Source organism: Dermochelys coriacea, chromosome 3 (genome assembly GCF_009764565.3).
Source record: "Dermochelys coriacea isolate rDerCor1 chromosome 3, rDerCor1.pri.v4, whole genome shotgun sequence".
NCBI classification, from domain to species: Eukaryota; Metazoa; Chordata; order Testudines; family Dermochelyidae; genus Dermochelys; species Dermochelys coriacea.
Window position 1 is genome coordinate 100,709,372 of NC_050070.1, and position 22,680 is coordinate 100,732,051.

Genomic DNA, 22,680 nt, shown 5'->3' on the forward strand with positions numbered 1-22,680 from the left:
TTTCAATTACTCATGCCCTCTCTCTTATTTGTTAATATTCTTTGGTGTATTATTTAACCCTGGAAAGCATTCTGTAAGATTCTGTACAAAATAAAGTTTTATTTCCCTGTATTTTGTTGGATGGGTACTTTCTTGGCCACTCTCAAATGTAATGATCTGACAAGAACTATTTCAACAGCTGTGCACGTTCCTCATGATAATTTTTTAAAACAGTATTTGTTGAAGTTTCCCATATCATTTATAGACACCCAGGCAGACAGGTGAACCCAAGGGGAAAAACTTACTTCAGACAACTAGATGATGCTGATTCAGAAAGAAGGATGTAAACAAAACCATGGGGCCTTGTGCTACATGAAAAATCAAAGAAATACCTTAGGACTGCCATGTGGAAAAGGGAAGCATTATTAGGTAAAGGCAAGAATGATCCTGTAATTAGGAATTAAAAGTTTAGTATTAATAAACTTAGTAGTAATAATGATGGAATGTATTTTTAAAAATACACTAAAATTTATGATAGTCATTGTCCTAAAGATGATATTCAGTCCATTAATATTCACATTAACTGTAATTGTTTCACAGCTTTTAAAAGCTTTTTTAGCTAAAACTTCAAGATTGTCTAACACCCGTATGAGATAATGTTGATTGCTTTGTTAGAGACCAGTTCTGAACGATGCCATATATTAAGCATTTTCAGTAATTTCATTTTATATACTCTTGACAACTCACCATGTGCCATCTTATTAGTTTTCCACTATATCTCTATCAATTAGGCCAGACATATTACCTAGCTTTACTGTGCTCAGAAACCAGTTTGTTGTCTCAAATGCCATGTACATCTGAAAGTTGCCATTTATGAAGAGCTGTTAAAATGTAATGGCTTTTTAAAGTAATATTTATTTTAATAAAAAGTAAATGTCTGATTAACAGACATATGTATATTATATTGAAATTACTTACATTAGTATTTCTGTTTTCTTTTCCAGGGAAGAATATAGAACTATGATAGCAACTGGTGGAGTAATAACAGGTCTGGCAGCCTTAAAGAGGCAAGACTCTGCCAGATCTCAGCATCACCTAAATCTTGCCACATCACCAGCTTCTGAAGAGAAAAAGCCAGTCAGACGCCGGCCCAGGGCTGATGTAGTAATTGTTCGGGGCAAAATCCGACTTTACTCCCCATCAGGATTCTTTCTTGTTTTGGGAGTGCTTATCTCATTCATGGGAATTGCAATGGCTATCCTTGGATACTGGCCACAAAAGGAACAATTTTTAGGTCCTGAAGCTAGTCTAGCCTTAAATGAAACCCAGGTCATAACAAACCAAGGTGGAGTTGTATTTCGTTTCTTTGAACAACATTTACACTCAGATAAGATGAAAATGTTGGGCCCCTTTACTATGGGCATCGGAATTTTTATTTTTATTTGTGCAAATGCCATCCTACATGAAAATCGTGACAAGGAAACAAAAATCATACATATGAGAGACATATATTCCACTGTAATAGACATGCACAGTCTGAGAATCAAGGAACAAAAGCAGTTGAATGGCGCTTACACTGCTTTATTGGGGGAAAGTGAATTCAAGCATAGTGGGAACTCATGTGCGTCGCGGTTGGCTGCAAACACAATTGCACCTTTCTCTGGCTTCAGGAGTAACTTTCGAATGGACAGTTCGACTGAAGAAGATGAGGTTGCCATAAATGAAGACAAGAACGCTTCTAACCTTCTACCACCTTTGTTGGCTGAGCATTCTGGCTCTGTCTTTGGACTCTACCCTCACACTAGCAAGGCAACGAATGACAAAAATAGTAGCTCTATAAAGTGTGAAACAAAGTCAATTGTATCATCCTCCATTAGTGCTTTCACACTGCCCGTAATTAAACTAAATAACTGTGTTATTGATGAACCTAGTATAGACAATATCACTGAGGATTCTGAGATCACTAGAAGCCGGTCTAGAAATTTGTCAATGGACTCTCTAGCCATTTCATTAACTGATACCAATGAACCCTACAAACCCGCCAGTGCAATGCTACCCCGAAATAATTCATTTGTAGAACCTCCATCCAGTCAGTTCAAATCTTCTATAACTCTTGGACCAAGCACTGGAAAACTTTTATCGCCTGGTGCTGCCAGAAAACAATTTGGGTCCAACGCGTCTTTGCATCTTCTGTCTGCACATTCAAAATCCTTGGATTTAGAGAGGGGTCCGTCAACACTTACTGTCCAAGCTGAACAAAGAAAACACCCCAGCTGGCCCAGATTGGATCGAAGCAACAGTAAAGGATACATGAAACTAGAAAACAAAGAGGACCCAATGGATAGGTTACTTGTACCACAAGCCACAGTTAAAAAGGACTTTACTAATAAGGAAAAGCTGCTTATGATATCAAGATCTCATAATAATTTGAGTTTTGAACATGATGAGTTTTTGAGTAACAACTTAAAGCGGGGAACTTCTGAAACAAGATTTTAATATTTAAATTACAATTTACAAGACGGCATACAGTATTTTTAAAAATATTTTGACAAGTTTCTTTTTCAGTGAAACTGGAACAAGCCTGTTTTTACCAAATGCTTATGGCACATTCAGATTGGCTTGTGTGAACAGAGATCATCATCTCTGTAATGCCAAGAGTTTCATGTGTTAGTAACATACAGCTGCAATACTGTATATTATCACCACTCAAATATATGTTCGTGCCTCAGATCCCATATTCTCCAATCTGTTGCTCTTTTGTTTCTATATAAGCACATGACCTTTCATCACTAAGTCAAGAAACCTGCATCAGAATTGGAGCTCCCATAAGCTTCTAGTCAGTTCTTTTAGTGATTGCAACATTCTAACAATGATGCTTCCAGTGTAGGATGGAAAGTGAGTAGCAGTATCTACTGGAGTTGCCAAATCCAGACACGTATTGTCTTTTACAGATGATACATCTTGGTAACTGCAATCCTAGAATGTCATTGTGTTTACATGTTGGGGTGGGAGGGTAGAAGAAAACTGGGCAGATTAAAACCATTTTTGTGAACTCACTGTAAATGGTCAAGTTGAATACCAGTGTTGTGAATTCTAGTTAACTATGCTTTATGTGATAACTTTCTATATCCACTATAATTTAGTATTGCAATTCAAGAAAATCATATGTAGAATAACTATGGCTTGGAAATTTGCGAATTTTTCGGGATTAGTTATCCAAAGTGCATTAATTAGCAACAGCTTTACAAATAAAATGTACAAAATTAATTAAAAAGATCTGAACTTGATGAATAACAGGATTTTAGAATTATGATGTACAGTATGATATTGTGACAAATCTAAAAAGAATAATTAAATATATTATATATAGTGTTTACAGTAGCCAAAACTTAAATAACAGGATTGCTATGTTTGAAAAAATTGAAACAACAAACTATACAATTCAATATTTACACTAAGGTTAATGTGAAAGCCCAATTGGCTAAATTTAAACTTGTATATTTTGCCTAATTATAGCTTGATGGCTCAGGGGAGGTTTAGCTGTGATAAATTGCATAGAAAGCTTTTGCAAAGCATTGACGTTTAAGACAAAAAGCGTTCTCTCAGCAAGCACACTTCACAGTTGCAGTTGTAGGCTAACAAAGTTAATACGAATGACTCTACATGCATCCAATGAAGTGAGCTGTAGCTCACGAAAGCTTATGCTCAAATAAATTTGTTAGTCTCTAAGGTGCCACAAATACTCCCTTTCTTTCTACTAGAAAGTTTTCATTTATTCCATTAAGCCATTTAGGCCTTGATTCTGCCATGACAACCACACTTGAGAACTCCTTCTACCATTCACCAAGCAGTATTGGGGCCTTAACTGGTCATCTTTAACAGATGTTTGATATTTTCACTTAACCTAAATACTCAGGAATTGTGGGGTTTTTTTTAAAGGCTTTCCCCAAAAAAGAATCAAAAGTTAGAATGTTGTTGTACTTCAGTTGATCATGAAAGATGAAAGACAGAAATATTTTTTTTTAATTTCCAGCTCCCTATTTCAACAATGCAATGTTTGTGTCAAGAGCATTACTTGCTCAGTGAATTGAGGCATAGTGTTACTTGTTAGAACCTCAAGCCTATATATTGTAACAGAGTTGGCTAAATATTTTGCTATGAAGCTTTTAATAACTTTCTGGTTCGTGTTCTTAATACATTTGCTATTTTTTGAAATAAAATAAAATGTATATCTATGTCTATGGTAAGACTGTTTTTTCCCCCCTCCATACATAGGATTTCTCCATATCTAGGAATATCATACATTACATTTGTCAAACATATTGGTCCTTTACTGGATATTTGCCTGTGCCTACCCTGGATTTCTTTTTGCCTGACATCCACATGTGCACACATCAGGATAGCATTTGGGACACTGTAGTTCAGCCATCAACTTATTATTAGAGAAGCCTAGATTTAGGGTCCTATTCCAGTACTTTCCATATTCTGAAGGTTTTCTGTTGTGTCGAGTCTTGGCCAGAGTGACAGCCAATCTACTCAGCTGACCAATCCATAAAGCAATGTTGGTGTCACCTGGAAGGGGGAAAAAAAGAGGCTGATCCTCACTACACATGCAAGTAAGGTGCTGATTACTTTGCTATTGCCATTAAATATTATTATTATTATTTATTTATACCACCACCTTCCTCTTATATAGTGCTTTTCATTCATGGATCTTAAAGTGCTTTACAAAGGAGATAAATATAATAACAAATAGGTCAGTAATGCTGAATTCCATATTATACATGCAGAGAATAAAATTATCAGGCTCAATGGCAAGTAAGGTACTTTACTATCTTTGCAGAGAAATCTATTACATTCTATGGGGGACTGATCCAAAAACCCATTGAAGTCAATGGGAGTCTTTCAGTTGTGTTCATTGGCTTACAATCATGCCCTGGGTGCCCAAAATTGAAATTCAGCTGGTACCTTTCTTCTCAACAGTGCCATTGGACTCAGTAATACTGCTAGAGGAATAAGGCATTACTCAATACAAGTGCACGTATCACAATCTGGCCCAACGGAAATAAGAGTATTATAGGGAGAGTTGATATTGACCCCTTGTGATGGGGTGTACCTGCCCCCCACTGGGCAGGAAGGGGTTAACCTTATATTGAGTGCTGAGGAAGTCATGCCCCCTCGCTCCTGCTGGGCATACTCCAACTGGAAAGACACTATAAAATGGAGCAGCTAAGCTCAGTTTTCCTTGACTGGGGAGGGGAGAGAGTGTGTGTTGCAAGCTCCTGCCCAGGAGCTATCGGAGCTCCAGACCACAGAGGCCAGGCATGGTGAGACCCAGGCGAATACCTGGCTGCCCACAAGGGGAAGGAGTCATTGGGAACTTCGCCTGTTGACTACCCTGGAGAATCATAGGACCTGTGGACTTTGGAACAGGAAGACAGGGTAAGTAGTAGTCATGGGGAACCAGACATTGATCCGGTTGTGGAACCAGGAACAGAGTCCATGTGTTTTGGAGGGATCCCTGCTGATTCATGGTGGATACACTCACTACTGTTAGGGCCCTGGGCTGGAACCTGGTGGAGTAGGGAGCGCCTGGGTCCCTCTACCTCGGACACCAACCTATCCTTGGGTGATGGCCAACCCCCTGTCTAGTTGCTAGGCCATGCTGACCTACACAGAGGTCCCACTAGGCCATGCCACCCCGCACAGAGGGACTGTCCTACAGACTCTGACCTCCAGGCTCCGCTGCCCCGCACAGAGGGGCAGCCCCATTGACTCTGGCCACTAGGCCACGCCACCCTGCATAGAAGGATAGCCCCATTAATTCTGGCCATTAGGTTGTACCGCCCTCTTCTGAAGGGTGGTCCCATTTACTCTGGTGGCTTGGCCAGACAGTCCTGAACCTAAGGACAGCTCCCTGACTCTAACCATTAGGTTGCATAATACTTTCCATTATAAGAATGCTTGGGACCTTTTCTTTGAGAAGCTCTCACATCTCTATTAGTTGCAGCAGGCCTTTGATATTTTGTAGGGGGAATCGCTCTGGCTATGTCCTATGAAATTCTGTTCAGATTTTGCTGAGACCAACTGTTAAAAATCATAATTTCTCTTCCCTCACCTGCATTCCTCAGGAACATACTGGCAGGACATCATGGAGCGACAGGATCAGCAGGCTGTAGTGTTTGTGTGGGAGGCTGCAACAGAGTTGGGCCAGGATGCCTCCATTCTGTAAATCATTAGACTTAGAACATGGTCACAATGGCCCATTTAATAAAAACCCCTCTTGACTTTTTTCTTTAAGGAAAAAAAAAAGGTTTAAACAACCTAGGAAGTTACACTATGTTACAAGAATTTTGTTTAGGTTGCAAAGTCAAGCACTCAAAAGTTAGGAATGTGAATCTTAATTCAGCCTCCTTGTGTGTATGCATTATGATACAATATTTAATTATATGATCACATCACTATTTTTTCCAAATGATCCCCATTCAGTACACATGATGGATATACCCAGGGGCAGAATTAAGGTTGCATGGGCAATTGTAAATCTGGCATTTCCTAATTTTGTGTTCTTGATTTTGCAAACCTATATTATATTATTTTAACATGAGACTAGCTTTTCCTCAGACCTGAAGAAGAGCTCTGTGTAATCCCAAAAGCTTGTCTTTCTCACCAACAGAAGTTGGTCCAATAAAAGATATAACCTTACCCACCTCTCTCTCTAATATTCTGAGATCAACATGTCTACAACACCACTGCATGCAATTATTTTAACATAGTTTGTGTGTGTAATATGAACTATGTTCATACCTGGGCTAGATCTAGGGAAATCTGCCACCTGTACCCCTTTTAATTGTATAATTGTATTTATAAAGACTGAAAAGACTATTTAAAAATGGATGACATGATCTTTCTTGACTAGTTAAATTATGTCTTAGCCTAAAAATCTGGCTTTTGAGCACCATTTTATGGAAGAATAGTGGTCCTTTCTAAGTAGTAGAACAGCTGGTAGTTGGAAATTTGAATTTAGAGACTGATACTGTAGAATTTACTCACAAATAGTTGTATTAGTCACTGGGAACACAAGGTAAACAAAGCCTTAAACTTCTGAAAAGTTTTATCAGAAAGCTGACTTTTTCAACAGAAAAAGCCCAAACTAATTCATATTTGATATAGCTCAGGACAGAAGATGCAGGACCCCACCCATGTACTAAACTAAATTCTGCTATTATAGCTACCTACTAAAAGGAAGAAATCATAAACACAGTGTTACTTTGTAGCTTATATACTACACTACAAAATCAACCAAAATTCAGCTTATGCACATTACATTCAGTTAACAGCATTTATTGTCACTTACGAAAATAACTGGCTCAAGCTAGGCAAAAATTTCTTAATACATTACTTAAGCAATATATTAACACTTAAAAGTTTTAACCTTCTCTCCTGCAGGCTACAGTGACTTTTAAGGTGCAGAGTGCCTTTCTGTGACCTAGGGGTAATTCTGCCTCTCACTACAGTAGTAAGTTATGAGCTCTCAAGCTCTGGTGAACAAAGTCTGAGAAGTACTTTTAACTTCCAGCCTAGCTTTCTCCCTGAATAATCTTTGTAGTTACACTCTGGCTAGTACAGTTGCCGGACTTACTCCTGTTATTTTCAACCTCTCATTCTACTTCCCGTCAGTTTGTCTCTCTGTTTCTCCTCCTTCTAGGAGTCTCTTTCCAGGAGCCTTCTACTTCCAACCTCTTTGCTCTATGTGTTTCTCTGTTCCAATTTCCCACAAAACATTACACTGTTCAGAACAGAAAAGGGTCTTTTTTAACACGACTCTTGTTTGGTGGGAAAAGTGCAAATGGATGTGTGGTTTAGGAACGTTCTGGTCAATAGACTCCTTATCTTTTGTGGAATAAGCTCATATTCTTTGTTACAAAGAATTCAAACTAAACACAGGGTCAAACTAATTCCCGCTAACTTATCTAAAATCACATTTAACTTTCAGTTCACCCATTTCAAATCTTTCATTAGTATTAAACATGTGCGCCTACAGGGAGTGGTTGTAATTTGAATTTTTGGACTTGAAACCACAAAATAGCCTCTCATAAGTAATTCATATTCACACACAGAATCCCTGATTTTAATGGGATTACTTGTAAGAGTAAGGTGTTTGCAGGATTAGGTGCCTTAGTCGGGAGGGAATGGAAACTAGACTGCAAATATTTTTATATTTGAACCATTATGTTTTGTTGAAACTGGAACATAGCACACCAGACTGGATCAGATCAACTGTCCATCTAGTCCAATATCTTACATTTGACACTAATTCATAGCAGATGTTTTATAGGACGGTGTAAAATCACCATAAAGTGCCTATAAGGAAAATGGTTTTTTTTCATAAGATAAGTAGTTAGTGACAGACTTATACCCTCAGGCATAAAGGTTGCTATCCTTTATCAACTTTTGTCCCAACTAATGTAATTGCAGATTACTGTATTCATGAAAATATCTATTTTTTCCTTACTAAGCTCTCCACTCACTAATGTTGTTTTTTGCAGAATTCTGCAGATTAATTATGAGTTGTACCAATGTGTTTCCTTTTAACAGTTTTAAATTGGTGCTCTCTCAATTTCACTGGAACCTCCCACTGTTTTGGTTTTAAGAGAGAGAGTAGCAGGAGCACCTGATTCACATTCGCTGTAACCGTCATTTATAAGTCTCTGTCAAGTCCCCTCTTATTCATCTCCTTTCTGATCAGTTCTTTCTTATCTTTTAAATCTTCCGCATATGAAAGTCCTTGCCCTTCTCAAGACCTTTTCAATTTCTACACTATACCTCTGAAGACGAAGTGATAAACTAAACATTGTATTCAAGGTGAGAGTATCCTGTTGATTTCTGTAGCAATATACTATTTCCAGTATTAATCTATATCCCTTTCTTAAGGCACAAAAACATCTTTTTGTTTGCTCCTGTGCATAGAAAAGTTTTTCAGTGAACTGCCCTCTGTGACACACAGGTCACTTTCTGAATGGTTACAATTAGTTTACAACCTACTACAGTGTAGGAGTACTTCAAATGATTCCTTCCAATATGCATGTCTTTACATTTTTCAGAAATAATTATAATTTTTGACATGTTCTATTCTAACTTTTAGGGAATACCTTTCAACAGTTTCTTTTTATTACTCTTATTAATTTCACATTACTTTCAAAGCTCTCCATATGTCACATTAAAATATATGAGTAAAAGAATATAAACAGCATTCAGATACTGAATCTCACAGAGTAGGACATAATTAAACACTTTTTTGTGTAGAGAGCTCATTATCATTTTAATAGAGAGGAAGCACTTTGAGGTAGTATGAGTAGTTTATATGATCTCTAGTTTACCAGTGTGCTGCATTTGCTCTTTTTGTGGACTGGAAAAGGTTTTAGACTTACAACTTTTAAAAGAATGAAAAAGGAATTATTCTCTAGACCTATTGTAGGTCTAGGTTGAGTAAAGTACATCAAGTGCTCAGAAATTTTAAAAGGTATAGTAGAATCCCATTAAACTACAATTTGTTAATCTGCACCGTTTGTAATTTAACATAGAAATGGTGGTCTCTTCCCTGTTCTCAGCAAAGATTATCTTGGATGTCCACCTAAGGAACAAATTTGAGATATTTCTGACCCAGTCATTTTTGAATGAACTTTTGTGTTCCTTAGAAAAAACACGACAACAAAACTAACTTGAGGAAGGCTGTTTCACAATCAGATTAAGAATGGGTTTCATACCAAGTTGATTCTGAATTTTGTCTCCATGCTGAAATTCAGAAATTCACTTTTGGTCTCTTGTAGGTTCAGTGGCATTCATTCACTGTGTTCTAAGCAGCTGGTATTCATATTTCGTTTCATCTAATGGGGCTTATGACAGTTGCTGTATGGAATTAATGTAAAATGTCTCATCACTGCATTTCATCACTTTCATGTATAGCTTTTTTTTTTCCTACACTGTCTGGCAAGATAGTGTTCTTTTGGCAGACTCCAGTTTTGCTTGAAGGCTGGACAGCATTTACATGCATATCTATGTCCACAAATCTCTCACTGTCTGGGTGCTGCAAGGTTTGGAGCTCTTCCTTGCACTGTCTGTACTTTACTGTGGCTTTATGCTATTCTTTAGCAAGGGAACAGATAGATTAAATGACTGCTCAATGTCATCAGGCAGTTTATGACTTTAAAACCCAGATATTGTCTTTTACAATGACGACTGATCCACTACACCCTGGTGACTCCTCAAGCAAATCATCTCGTTGGAAGTCACTATGGTCTGATGGGATATATCTATTACCTCTTCCACTTAGGTGTGATTTCAGATCTCTGCTCTGACATTGACCTACTGTGACCTTGTGCAAATCAAGACACATCTCTGTCTCTCAGTTTCCCTATTAAATCTATTTGTCTGTTTAAAATGTTTCACACATTCACATTTTCAGTGAGTACCTGTGAATAAGTAATACATTTGCAGAAAGCAGGATCGGTTCCCAAAAAGAGGGGTAAAATTATTGACTAATGTACTGACAGCAAAGAATTTACTTCTGATACTGAATTGCTGTTTTACCAAAGACATATCACTTAACCTCTGTGTGTCTGAAAGGGGGTGGGCAAGACCTATTTTCCCTCACAGAAGCTCTGGGGAATTAAATACTTAATGCTGTATGGAGCTTTCCAAATCCAAATTATTCTTTTTAGCCAGACCATGCAGCTAGAAGAGCAGAAAGCAACACTGTGGGGGGGAGGGAGGGGGAAACATTCCTATATCCTATTACCTCTTACTGATGCTCAGGGTTAATAAAAATAATTGTTTAAATTAATAATGTTTTTTATTTGAATAATGATTTTCTTTAAGTTAAATTGATTTTTTAAAAAATTAAACTAAGGTATTTTATTTACATGTTAGTTCTTTACTTTCTTCTCATTTTATAGTCAAATTGCTAAAATGGATGTTTTGTACTTGTTTCTTTAATTAGTTTCCTAAATGATAGCGTTTCAGATTTTACATTTTTTTTTCTCATAAGAAGTTTGACAGGAGATGGGTGACTGACTACTAAGTTAAAGATACGGAAAAGCTTTTTATTTTCATTATGTTTTCTCTGTGATGCTTTTGTTCTGAACAAATAGCACTTTACATTATGAAAGTTGGTTGGTCATGGGTTAACCCTGACATTGCCTCTGAGCTGAACTAAAGTCAGACTTGCTGAGATAATTACAGTAGATTGGAGGCGTCTGAGGCCCAGATCTAGACAGTGAGAGTTGTGAGACTCTGCCCCAAGAAGGGTGACAGCTAGATGCTAGACAACTAAGCAGAGTGCTCTCAAGAAGGTCACGAAGATGCCAGAAAAGCAGTTACCTTGGGAACTGGGACACTATCCATCAGAGTTTGCAGTTTGAAGTCAATAGGACTTGTAACCTGAAGTTATTTAAAAATGATGGAGAATCCACCACCACCCTTGGTAAATTGTGCCAATGGCTAATACTCTACCAGTCAAAAATGTACACCTTATTTCCAGTACAAATTTGCGTAGCTTCAATTTCCAGCCACTGGATTGTGTTATACCTTTCTCTGCTAGATTGAGGAGCCCATTATTAAATATTTGTTCCCCATGTAGATACTTAGATTAATTAATCTTCGCTTTGTTAAGCTTGATTAACCTTTTTGACTCTATCACTAAAAGGTATGTTTGCTAATCCTCTAATTCTTCTTCTCTGAACCCTCTCCAATTTATCAACATTCTTCTGGTGCCCACAGTTCAATAACTGGACACCGTATTCCAGCAGAGGTTACTCCTGTGCCAAATATTGAGGTAAAATAACTACTCCTAGTTGAGATTTCCTTGTTTATGCATCCTGGGATCACATTAGCATTTTTGGTCAGTCACATGGGAGTCATATTCGGACGATTATCCACACGATACCCTAACCTTTTTCAAAGTCACTGCTTCCCATGATAGAGCCCCCTATCCTGTAAGTATGGTCTATGTTCGTAGATATACATTTACATTTAGCCATATTAAAACATAGTCATTTGCTTGTGTCCAGTTTACCAAGTGATCCAGAGTGCTCTGAATTAGTGACCTGTCCTCTTCACTATTTACCACTCCTCCAAATTTTGTGTTATCTCCAAATTTTATCAGTGATAATTTTATGTTTTCTTCCAGGTCACTGATAAAAACGTTAAATAGCATAGGGCCAACACCTGGGGATCCATCTGGAAACACACCCATTCGATGACAATTGCCCATTTACAGTTACAATTGGAGACCTATCAGTTAACCAGTTTTTAATCTACTTAATGTGTGCCATGTTAATTTTATCTTGTTCTAGTTTTTTAATCAAAATGTCATGCAGCATCAAGTCAAATGCCTTACAGAAGTCTAACTATATTACATCAAAACTATTATTTTTAGTAACCAAATTTCTAATCTCATAAAAAAAGATTTTAGACTTCCATTAGTTTGACAGGTTATTATGACATGTCATTCCATATTCTTTATGAAAATATGCTTATGATATGAATGACATAACTGAGATATACTTTATGCAAGATGGCTTGTGTGAGATGATATTGGAAATGTTATGATTTACTGAATGTGATTATCCAATTTGTATGCCTTTATCATTTCTGTATCTCAAGTTAGGAATATTGATTATGTATCCCGCAAAAAGAAAAGGAGTACTTGTGGTACCTTAGAGACTAACAAATTTATTTGAGCATAAGCTTTCGTGAGCTACAGCTCACTTGCATCAGATGAAGTGAGCAGTAGCTCACGAAAGCTTATGCTCAAATAAATTTGTTAGTCTCTAAGATGACACAAGTACTCCTTTTCTTTTTGCGAATACAGACTAACACGGCTGCTACTCTGAAACCTGACTATGTATCTGTATTTCAACTATGCTACTTTGGGTGACACCCACTGGTAAAACTTTAGGTACAACAATGAAAGGGCACACTGTTGACTCATATGCAGCTTCTCGTCCACTGTAACCCCTAGGTCCTTTCCTGTAGAACTGCTGCTGAGTCATTCGGTCCCTATTCTGTAGCGGTGCATGGGATTCTTCCGTCCTAAGTGCTGGACTCTGCACTTGTTCTTGCTGAACCTCATCAGATTTCTTTTGGCCCAATCCTCTAATTCGACTAGGGCCCTCTGTATCCTATCCCTACCCTCCAGTGTATCTACCTCTCCTCCCAGTTTAGTGTCATCTGCAAACTTACTGAGGGTGCAATCCACACCATCCTCCAGATCATTTATGAAGATATTGAACAAAACCAGCCCCAGGACTGACTCTTGGGGCACTCCACTTGATACCGGCTGCCAACTAGACATGGGGCCATTGATCATTACCCGTTGAACCAGACAATCTAGTCAACTTTCTATCCACCTTATAGTACATTCATCCAGCCCATACTTCTTTAACTTGCTGGCAAGAATACTGTGGGAGACAGTGTCAAAAGCTTTGCTAAAGTCAAGGAATAACACATCCACTGCTTTCCCCTCATCCACAGAGCCAGTTATCTCATCATAGAAGGCAATTAGATTAGTCAGGCATGACTTGCCCTTGGTGAATCCATGCTGACTGTTCCTGATCACTTTCCTCTCCTCTAAGTGCTTCAGAATTGATTCCTTGAGGACCTGCTCCATGATTTTTCCAGGGACTGAGGTGAGGCTGACTGGCCTGTAGTTCCGCGGATCCTCCTTTTTCCCTTTTTTAAAGATGGGCACTACATTAGCCTTTTTCCAGTCGTCCGGGTCTTTCCCTGGTCACCATGAGTTTTCAAAGATAATGGCCAATGGCTCTGCAATCACATCTGCCAACTCCTTTAGCACTCTCGGATGCAGCGCATCCGGCCCCATGGACTTGTGCTTGTCCAGCTTTTCTAAATATCTCTGGTGTTTCCCTGTTTAAAGTTGCTACCTCAGAAACAGGACCCATCTCAGGCTCAGCCAACAGCTTTGTCCTTGTCCCCAGATGATGTGATGCTGCCTGGTTCATCCTGCCCTTCCATCCCTAAAGACTTCAAGGCATACGAGGACCTTTTATGCTGGGTGGTCTTGTCCCTTGGTATTCAAGTGGAATTTCTCCAGGAGAATACCCATAAATTCATGGATGTTCTCCAGCCCTCTGTTCCTGGGAGGGTAGCCCTTCTAATTAATGAGGAGCTCCTCAAGCCTGCAAGAGCTCTTCAGGGTATGATGGCCTTGGTACCGTTGGTGGCCAAGTGCTTGGAGAACCACTATTTTGTGCCCCTGCAGGGATATGAGGGGTTCTATTCCCCTCATCTTGTCCCAACTTGGTACAGTCAATGTGAAGGACATGGGGTTCATCTATAATAACTTGTGACTACTGGGTATTGTGTTGTAGGTATAAACTGAGTTAATTCACCAGCAGGTTTGTCAGGATATGCTTCCAGGAAGGCAGGGTGGTGGTTGTGGGGGGTGGGGGAGGTTGGATCCTGATAGTCTCATCTCCTCTCAAACAATTCAAGGGATAAGAGACAATGCACAGCCATCTACTTTGAAATGCACTTCTGATGCCTTGTTGAGCTCCTGGAAGCGGTTTAGCCGAACTGAAAAGACAAGACAGAATAAAGACCTTTGACTGGTTTTAAAAATGGAGTCCCTGAAGGACGGGGGGACGGGGAGGGAAGAGACTGAGGCAGAGATTAGACTGACAACCAGATACTAGAGGTTGGGATCTGGGGTAAGATAGGCCTGCCTCGGAATATAGGTAAGATAGTCATAGATATAGACTTTTAATGTGCTAAAATCCTTTTTCTCTTATGTTATGCTTTGTTCCTGCTACTAAGATTAACAATTCTTTGATTTGAGACAGCTGTCTGGTAACCTGTGTTATCCACAGGTCACAAACTCCCAAAGCGAAGATTTCAGTGCTGAACTCAGTCCAGGTCCTGCTGGAAAAGCTCAGGTGATAGACTGGGTTTTAGGCAACAGTACAGTGTAAGCACAGGAGGATCATGAGATTCCAGCCAGGAGAAGGTGAGGCCTAACACTTGAATGGGGGCACATTCTGAGGGACCAGAGAGAGGTCAAAGATATAGCTAGTCCTGTAACCATGACAGTCAGCACACAACCAATAAATGAAATTTGGAGGACATGAACTCCTCCAAATACTTGATAATTCACATCCACATACAAGCAAGGACTTGACTCATTCAAAGCACAAGACAGGCCCAGCAGGAAAACTTATGTGGACAGAAGACTTTACAATAGGTAGGAAATACAGAATGTTTGTATTTGGTTTTAGACTTATTACATAAAGACAGGCTTGGTGGTGTGGGGGAGGATTTAGCCAGCCACAGAAAGTTTGTGTCATTTGCCTGTGAGAGACTACGGTCTTGACCTACAATAAAGCATAAAGCCAAGAGAGTTCCAGTTAGGGTTTTCCTCTTCTGCCTGTATGTTGTGCAATGGCTTGCAATGTCAGCAATAAATATATTTAATCAAAATAAAGCCTACAATGCAATTGCTTTCTGGTGACTTCAGAGCTTTTGTAAACAATCAAGAAAAGTTATGCTTCCCACTGGGAGCTACTACTGCATAGTTGTATTTCCCTCTATAATCCTCTCTTAAAAATCTTTATATGTCACATTAGTAAAAACGAAAGGTGAGCAAGCCAGTTAAGACTTACCCTTACCCATTTTGAAATCAAAGTTGAGCTTAGTGTTTGAGATTTTAAAAAATTATTTTTTCCCCTTTTCATCTGTCCTTAAATTTCTATGATCCAGTCAGCATTAGGACCAATACTGAAAATACCTGAAGTCTTGAGAGAGAATTGGTTCTCCTAGGATTTCCAGTCCAATATTGCAGATATGGTAGGTTTGTTGGAATAAGAATGCAAACTGCTGGATGCCCAAAATGCATGCATCTCCAAACCATGTGAGGTTAGCACCTTGCAGATAATATGCATGTTTTTCACTTCTTATGGTTTCCCTTTTTGTTTATTTTTGGTTAGCCTTTTAAAATGCTAATGGACCATCAAACTTCCTAATATTATAAGGACCCTGAAAAGGCCATTACAGGGGGCTAAGGAAGAGCACCTGAATCCCTTCCAAGGCTAACCGATTCACTGTGGAGTTAGAACTAGTGTCAGGAGCCATCTGGGAAGGCAGCAAAGTAAAACAGAATAGGTACTTCAATCGATTGTTAAGGCCAAGGCCCACAGCTCTGATATGCCTTGTCAATAGCAGCCCAACAAAGGATTGCATGGCATGAAAAGCCTAGCCATTAACCCATGCAGCTATGCCCTGGATCCTGGAGTAAGTTTGGGGAAACCCATCTTCTGTCATGCCAGTTTTTTCCAGGAAGGATACCCCTGCAGCTCCCTTGCTGACGCTCCTGGGTGGTGTGTGTGTGTGGTGGTGGTGGTGGGGGGGTGCTATGCTAGCACTGAAGAATTGTGTTGTGGAATGCAATTTTCCTCAGTTTGTTCCTGGAGGATGGAGACTAATTTACATGACATGATGGGGGGGAGGGGAGGGGTTACTCTAACTACTACTTCATTCTCACAGGAAGTCACCCTTTATTCAGGGAGTGGAACTACCCACATTTCCTTCAGCATTAAATCATTCACTCAATTTTTTTTTTTAAAAAAAGGTGTGTTTAATTTTATCTTTGCTGGAGAACATTATTAAATATAAAGGGGATACTTCACTAGACTCTGAGATTGAGATCAATCTCTCTTTCAATCTGTTCAAAAAGGCCAGAAGTTGCCTGTCAATTTTAAGCATTTTTTCCACTACTGTTTCTGAATTAGACTATCAGCAAAAATTGGCCTCCATATAGCAAATATCTGTCCGATAATGTAGCAACATGGTAACTCCATATTTTATGCTGAGAAACCAGAGAACAGACTGACGCTCGCTTTTGGCCTCAAGGAAGTGAAACTTGTGTGCTGACTCAAATACAGCAAAGGCTAGAAGAGACTGTGATATGAATTCTCAAATCTTTTGAGCCGTTAAAAGTCTAACAGAAGCTGAAGAAACACCGGCGCCTATCTTGTGATGCCAGTTGTTGAGGCTCTGAGAGTCCATCTCTACATGGAAGTACTGGATCAAGGCATCAGAGGTGAAGGCATGAAAAAGAAACTATTTCTGAGCATTTTGATGGTATGAATTCAGAGAAAGGATAAAGAGTAGCCTGAATGCTGGATCCTGTATTCAAGCTTCTCTTCTGCCCCTCAGAATCTCATCAAGATAATGTAAGAGCACCTACACACAAGCCAGCAGAAAGAGAGCAAAACAGAAATAAAAAAAATCACAATCCCGAATACATGCTGAATACTTTGGACAGAGAGGGGGAAAGACGCACAAAAATCACAGCTGAAGGAACTGAATGCATGTCCCATTAGAGAAACATGCCCCCAACTAAAACCTCTCCAATGCATCATCAAGGATCTACAACCTATCCTGAAGGACGACCCATCACTCTCACAGATCTTGGGAGACAGACCAGTCCTTGCTTACAGACAGCCCCCCAGTCTGAAGCAAATACTCACCAGCAACCACACACCACACAACAGAACCACCAACCCAGGAACCTATCCTTGCAACAAAGCCCATTGCCAACTCTGTCCACATATCTATTCAGGGGACACCATCATAGGGCCTAATCACATCAGCCACACTATCAGAGGCTTGTTCACCTGTGCATCTACCAATGTGATATATGCCATCATGTGATAGCAATGCCCCTCTACCATGTACATTGGTCAAACTGGACAGTCTCTACGTAAAAGAATGAATGGACACAAATCAGACGTCAAGAATTATAACATTCAAAAACCAGTTGGAGAACACTTCAATCTCTCTGGTCACTCGATTACAGACCTAAGAGTGGCTATCCTTCAACAAAAAAGCTTCAAAAACAGACTCCAATGAGAGACTGCTGAATTGGAATTAATTTGCAAACTGGATATAATTAACTTAGGCTTGAATAGAGACTGGGAATGGATGAGTCATTACACAAAGTAAAACTATTTCCCCATGGTATTTCTCCCCCCCCACCCCACCCCCCACTGTTCCTCAGATATTCTTGTTAACTGCTGGAAATAGCCTACTTTGCTTGTCACCATGAAAGGTTTTTCTCCTTTCCCCACTCCCCCCACTGCTGGTGATGGCTTATCTTAAGTGATCACTCTCCTTACAGTGTGTATGATAAACCCATTGTTTCATGTTCTCTATGTGTGTATATCAATCTCCCCTCTGTTTTTTCCACCAAATGCATCTGATGAAGTGAGCTGTAGCTCACGAAAGCTTATGCTCTAATAAATTTGTTAGTCTCTAAGGTGCCACAAGTACTCCTTTTTCTTTTTGCAAATACAGACTAACACGGCTGCTACTCTGAAACCTGTCTTTATATAATGTGGCTCTTGCTCTGATTGGGGTCCTCTGTGTACTTCTGAAATATAAAGAACAATAAAAATCAGTCCCTTATACCATCCTGCCCAATTTCCCTTTAAACTTGTTTCTATTACTGCATTTATTTTTGGATAGAAGGATATGCTTCAATTTACCACAGTTCCTTTGAGATCCCTGTGTAACTCAAGCCTGGAGGCATTATCTTAAATAGATAGATAGAATGCAGTCTCCACTATTTGCCTTTTTCAGTATGAACCATCTGCTCTGATTGGGGTCCTCTGTGTACTACTGAAATATAAAGAACAATAAAAATCAGTCCCTTATACCATCCTGCCCAATTTCCCTTTAAACTTGTTTCTATTACTGCATTTATTTTTGGATAGAAGGATATGCTTCAGTTTACCACAGTTCCTTTGAGATCCCTGTGTAACTCAAGCCTGGAGGCATTATCTTAAATAGATAGATGGAATGCAGTCTCCACTATTTGCCTTTTTCAGTATGAACCATCTGTTTTCTCTCCTACACAAGTAATGCTGACAAAGGACATATAACTGCTGTAATATTATCTAAAAGGAAAACAACATTTGCTTGCTCCAAGCAACATAAATAAGATGTTGAAAAGTATATGAACATCCACAGTATATGCGTATGTAGAAATAGTAGTAATTTAACTAGTGTAGTGCCAAACTTGATGGTTTATATCAGTGGGAGTTCAAGGTAGTCAGATTTTAGCAGAGAGGCAGATGAGGAAACAACCCTGCCCAGCCGTCCATTTTATTCTCCCCTTAGCCAACTCCTTGCACCTACTACTGCTTTTTTAGAATTGGTTCTCTCTCCCAAACCTGTCCATTTAGACATCCCTGCAAAATGTGCCCAGTTTCAATGGAAGCAGTGAATACTGCAAGTCATTCATTCCAAAGAGGAAAGACTCACTGAGAAGTAAGTTGAGTCATGATAATAACAGAGACAGTGCCATCACAATGAAAACACTGGAAGGGGCACCCTCCAGGTAAGGAAAAATTGTCCTCTATGGTATTGTACGTTCTACACTCCCTCTTTAACTTATTTGGGCAATGGGACTTCCACAATTATTTTCTTACCCTCTTCCTATCAATTTCCCTATCATCTTCTTCCATGTCTCTCAACCCTCATGCTTCATTCCCCACACCACCATCCCATCCTCCTCACCATGAACAGAACCAGTTCTTATCTTTTTGCTTTTTCCCACCTAGCTGGCTCGTTTTTCTCAGGATCCTCCCCATCTTTTAATTACAGAGAATAGCTGATGTCACTGCTTTTCACCTCATTCCACCGCCACTGCTAGAGTCTCCGTAAACGAGGCACACAGCTGACACCACTCTGCACACCTATGGGAAATGAAATAAACCCTTGTATATCTAAACTCCTTTCTATTTTTTCACAGTTTATTAAAACACTAACTTGCCAAATAGAGGACTATGTTTACCTTTAGCAGAATGAACAACAGAAGCAGCATTGCTGCCAAGATAATTACCTGGGAAAAAAAGCTGAACTACCTAGTGTATACCTTTGGATCACAGAATTGTGTTACTGTGAATCCTATGTAAATACCAAAGTAACCACAAACCAAACCAACCTGTTAAAGGGTCTATTTCTGAGCTGTCACAGGAATTAGTCACATGTGCGCACAAAACAGGGCATTGTTAGCCTGTGAATTAAAAACAGACTCATTATTTATTTTTCAATAGTTTTCTGTTTGTTTGGTTTAAAAATTGCATGTGAAAGGAAAACTGATTCACTTGGACTCCTCTTCAGTGACCTGACTGGCTCAGTCTACTCTGATGGTGTTTGAAAAAATAAAAAACTATTGTTCAGTACCAGAGGATGGCCTCAAAGACATCTCCTTAGTTGCAACGTTCTCTTAAAAGGCTCACAGCTCCCATGATACAGGGGAGCATATTGGAAGCGCGTGGACACTGCCCCATCCTGCCCGAACTTTAATTGTTCAATAATAATTGAGAACCACAACAAAGATCAGACAGAACAAGGAAAATTTACCAGAATGCCTGGAGTGTGTTCACAACTCCTAAAAAGCCAACCTAAGGAAATGGGGAGAGCACTGTGTTAGAGTCACTCTCTGGTTTTGCAGCATAGCAGCTTGTGACTGTGGCGGTGTTGCTTTCTCTTCACCTGGAAAAAATAGCAAGAAAATGAAAAGTTACAAAATCTTAAAATGAGACAATTCAAAATCATATATTTTTGTGATTACTCCATTACTTTGAAATCAGAGAGGCTGGAGACTGATTTTGGTTTCAGATCCTTAAGAAACCAGCAATTGAAGGAACCAGCCCAGCAGCTCCTTGCCTTTCTTTCCCCTCATGAATGGTAGGCTGCTTACAAAAACAGTTTAAAGAAATCAGAGAGCCACAACTCCAGCAGGATCTAGCCTCTCTTTGTTGTTTTTTCTCCATACCTCTGCACATTCTCATGTGCACTGTCCTATAAATGTCTCAATCTGCAATAAGGGGGGAACCAAGGACAGAGCTGAGAGGAGCCCTGTTGCAGGCAGGCTGGCCCTGGAGAGTGCTGCAGAGATCTACCTGCTGTGTGAGAGGGAGAGAGCAATGCTAAAAAAAACTGAAGGGAAAACTGCCAGAAAGGTGCAGGGCAGGGGAGAGATGAACCCATCCAATGGCCTGAGAAAAGAAGGTTTCTACTTTTCTTAGGAATAGCTGGGGTCCCTGGGCTGAGCAGAAAATGGAGGGAAAGCCTGCTGCTGAATGGCAGGGGAGATGAACCCTCCCCCACAGTGACTGAGAGACAAACAGCAGTGATGTCTCCTGCACAGAGCTTGGAGACTGCAGGGCTAGAAAAGGGCTTAGCTGGGGTGAGGGACAGGGCAGAAGCTGGCTAGCCTGCTCACAAGAGTAGGTTGCTGAGAAATCAGACAGGCTTCCAGGGCACTGGTTTTCCAGGCAGGAGAATGCATTGGCTTCCTGAATAGAGGTACAGGGAAGATTCGGACCCCAGGCATCCAGCACCTTAGTGTAGCCAATTACTTCATTTTATCACTATTTATTTTGTGTTGTGTAATGTTATGATTAACTGACATGCTATGTCATATATGCTAAATAGATGTAAATTGTAGGATTATAGAAGTATAAGACTGATCAGTAGTCAGACGCAATAAGATCCCACCACTCTTAAGAATCTAAGAAGGGCTAAAACGAAAGGCCCACAGGCTGAGGCCTGTAAGATGTCAGTGTAGCCATACTAGGCCATTGGCTTAAGAAAGATTTGACATAAGTAACCGACCCAAGAACAACCCGATGCTACAAGATTATGGGAAAAGGTGTACCAATGGGTAGTATTGCAAAATATTAACCGCAAGAGTAATTTTGACTATAAGATACCTGATAGTCACATTTTTCTAACACATACAAATGCGCAGAGTATAAGATGTAGTCAGAATCACAAGATAAAAGAGGGCTCCCAGATTGGGTAAAATGAGTTCCCTATGGGAAAATTCCAGCAGGAACCATCCCTCTACTGATGATCAATTTGCAAAACATCCATCAAACCCGAAGAATAACGTTAAGGATGTGAGTATGACTATATCTGTAACTTGTGCATAAGTCTTTTTTAGGACTTCTATTTGCTTGGGTAATCATAATCCTAATTAAACCTTTAATAAATCTTGTAAACCAAACTAGACCTTGTACATGCGAATGTGTATGTGGTCACTATCCTTGGTCTTTATGTGTTCTTAGAAACTCCAAGGGCTTGGCTACACTTGCGAGTTAGAGCACATTAAAGGAGTCCCGGGTGCACTAGCTCACCCGTCCACACTGGCAAGACACTTAGAGCACTTTGATTCTACGGCTAGAGTGCTCCTGGTACTCCACCTCGGCGAGTGGAATAACATTTTGTGCACCCCCACTGGAGTGCTGCAGCCTGTTAGTGTGCTCCAATCGGCCTCCAGAAGTGTCCAACAATGCCTGTTCTAGCCACTCTGGTCATCACTTTGAACTCTACTGCCCTGCTTTCAGGTGACCAATCATCAGACCCGCCCTTTAAATTCTCTGGGAATTTTGAAAATCCCCTTCCTGTTTACTCAGCCAGGCATGGAGTGCTCTCAGCAAATCTTTCCAGGTGACCATGCCTCCACGTGCCAGGCGATCCCCACTATGGAGCAATGGTGAATTGCTGGATCTCATCAGTGTTTGAGGGGAAGAAACTGTCCTGTCCCAGCTGCGCTCCAGCCGTAGGAATTACGATACCTTTGGGAAGATATCAAGGGACATGATAGAAAGGGGC

General features: G+C 39.9%; 1 protein-coding gene and 1 long non-coding RNA gene across 3 annotated transcripts in view; one reads left to right on the top strand and one right to left on the bottom strand.

Annotated features, from left to right (window-relative positions):
• The window catches only part of TMEM200A (transmembrane protein 200A), a 79,754-nt gene extending 75,536 nt beyond the window's left edge, over positions 1-4,218 (top strand). The window contains exon 3 of one of the 2 annotated variants that reach the window (XM_038397910.2): positions 984-4,218. In XM_038397910.2, the coding sequence (XP_038253838.1) occupies positions 1,000-2,475 (1,476 nt within the window). In that variant the 5' untranslated portion in view covers positions 984-999 and the 3' untranslated portion in view covers positions 2,476-4,218. The remainder of the gene's footprint in view (positions 1-983) is intronic. The other variant, XM_043510939.1, reaches the window with a different exon arrangement.
• Positions 2,169-20,548, bottom strand: LOC122459352. Its single transcript, XR_006279970.1, has 3 exons — positions 20,422-20,548; positions 6,098-6,205; positions 2,169-2,295 (listed from the first exon to the last, which is right to left on the bottom strand). It is a non-coding gene; the product is annotated as an uncharacterized LOC122459352 (long non-coding RNA).
• Positions 20,549-22,680: the final 2,132 nt, after the last annotated feature.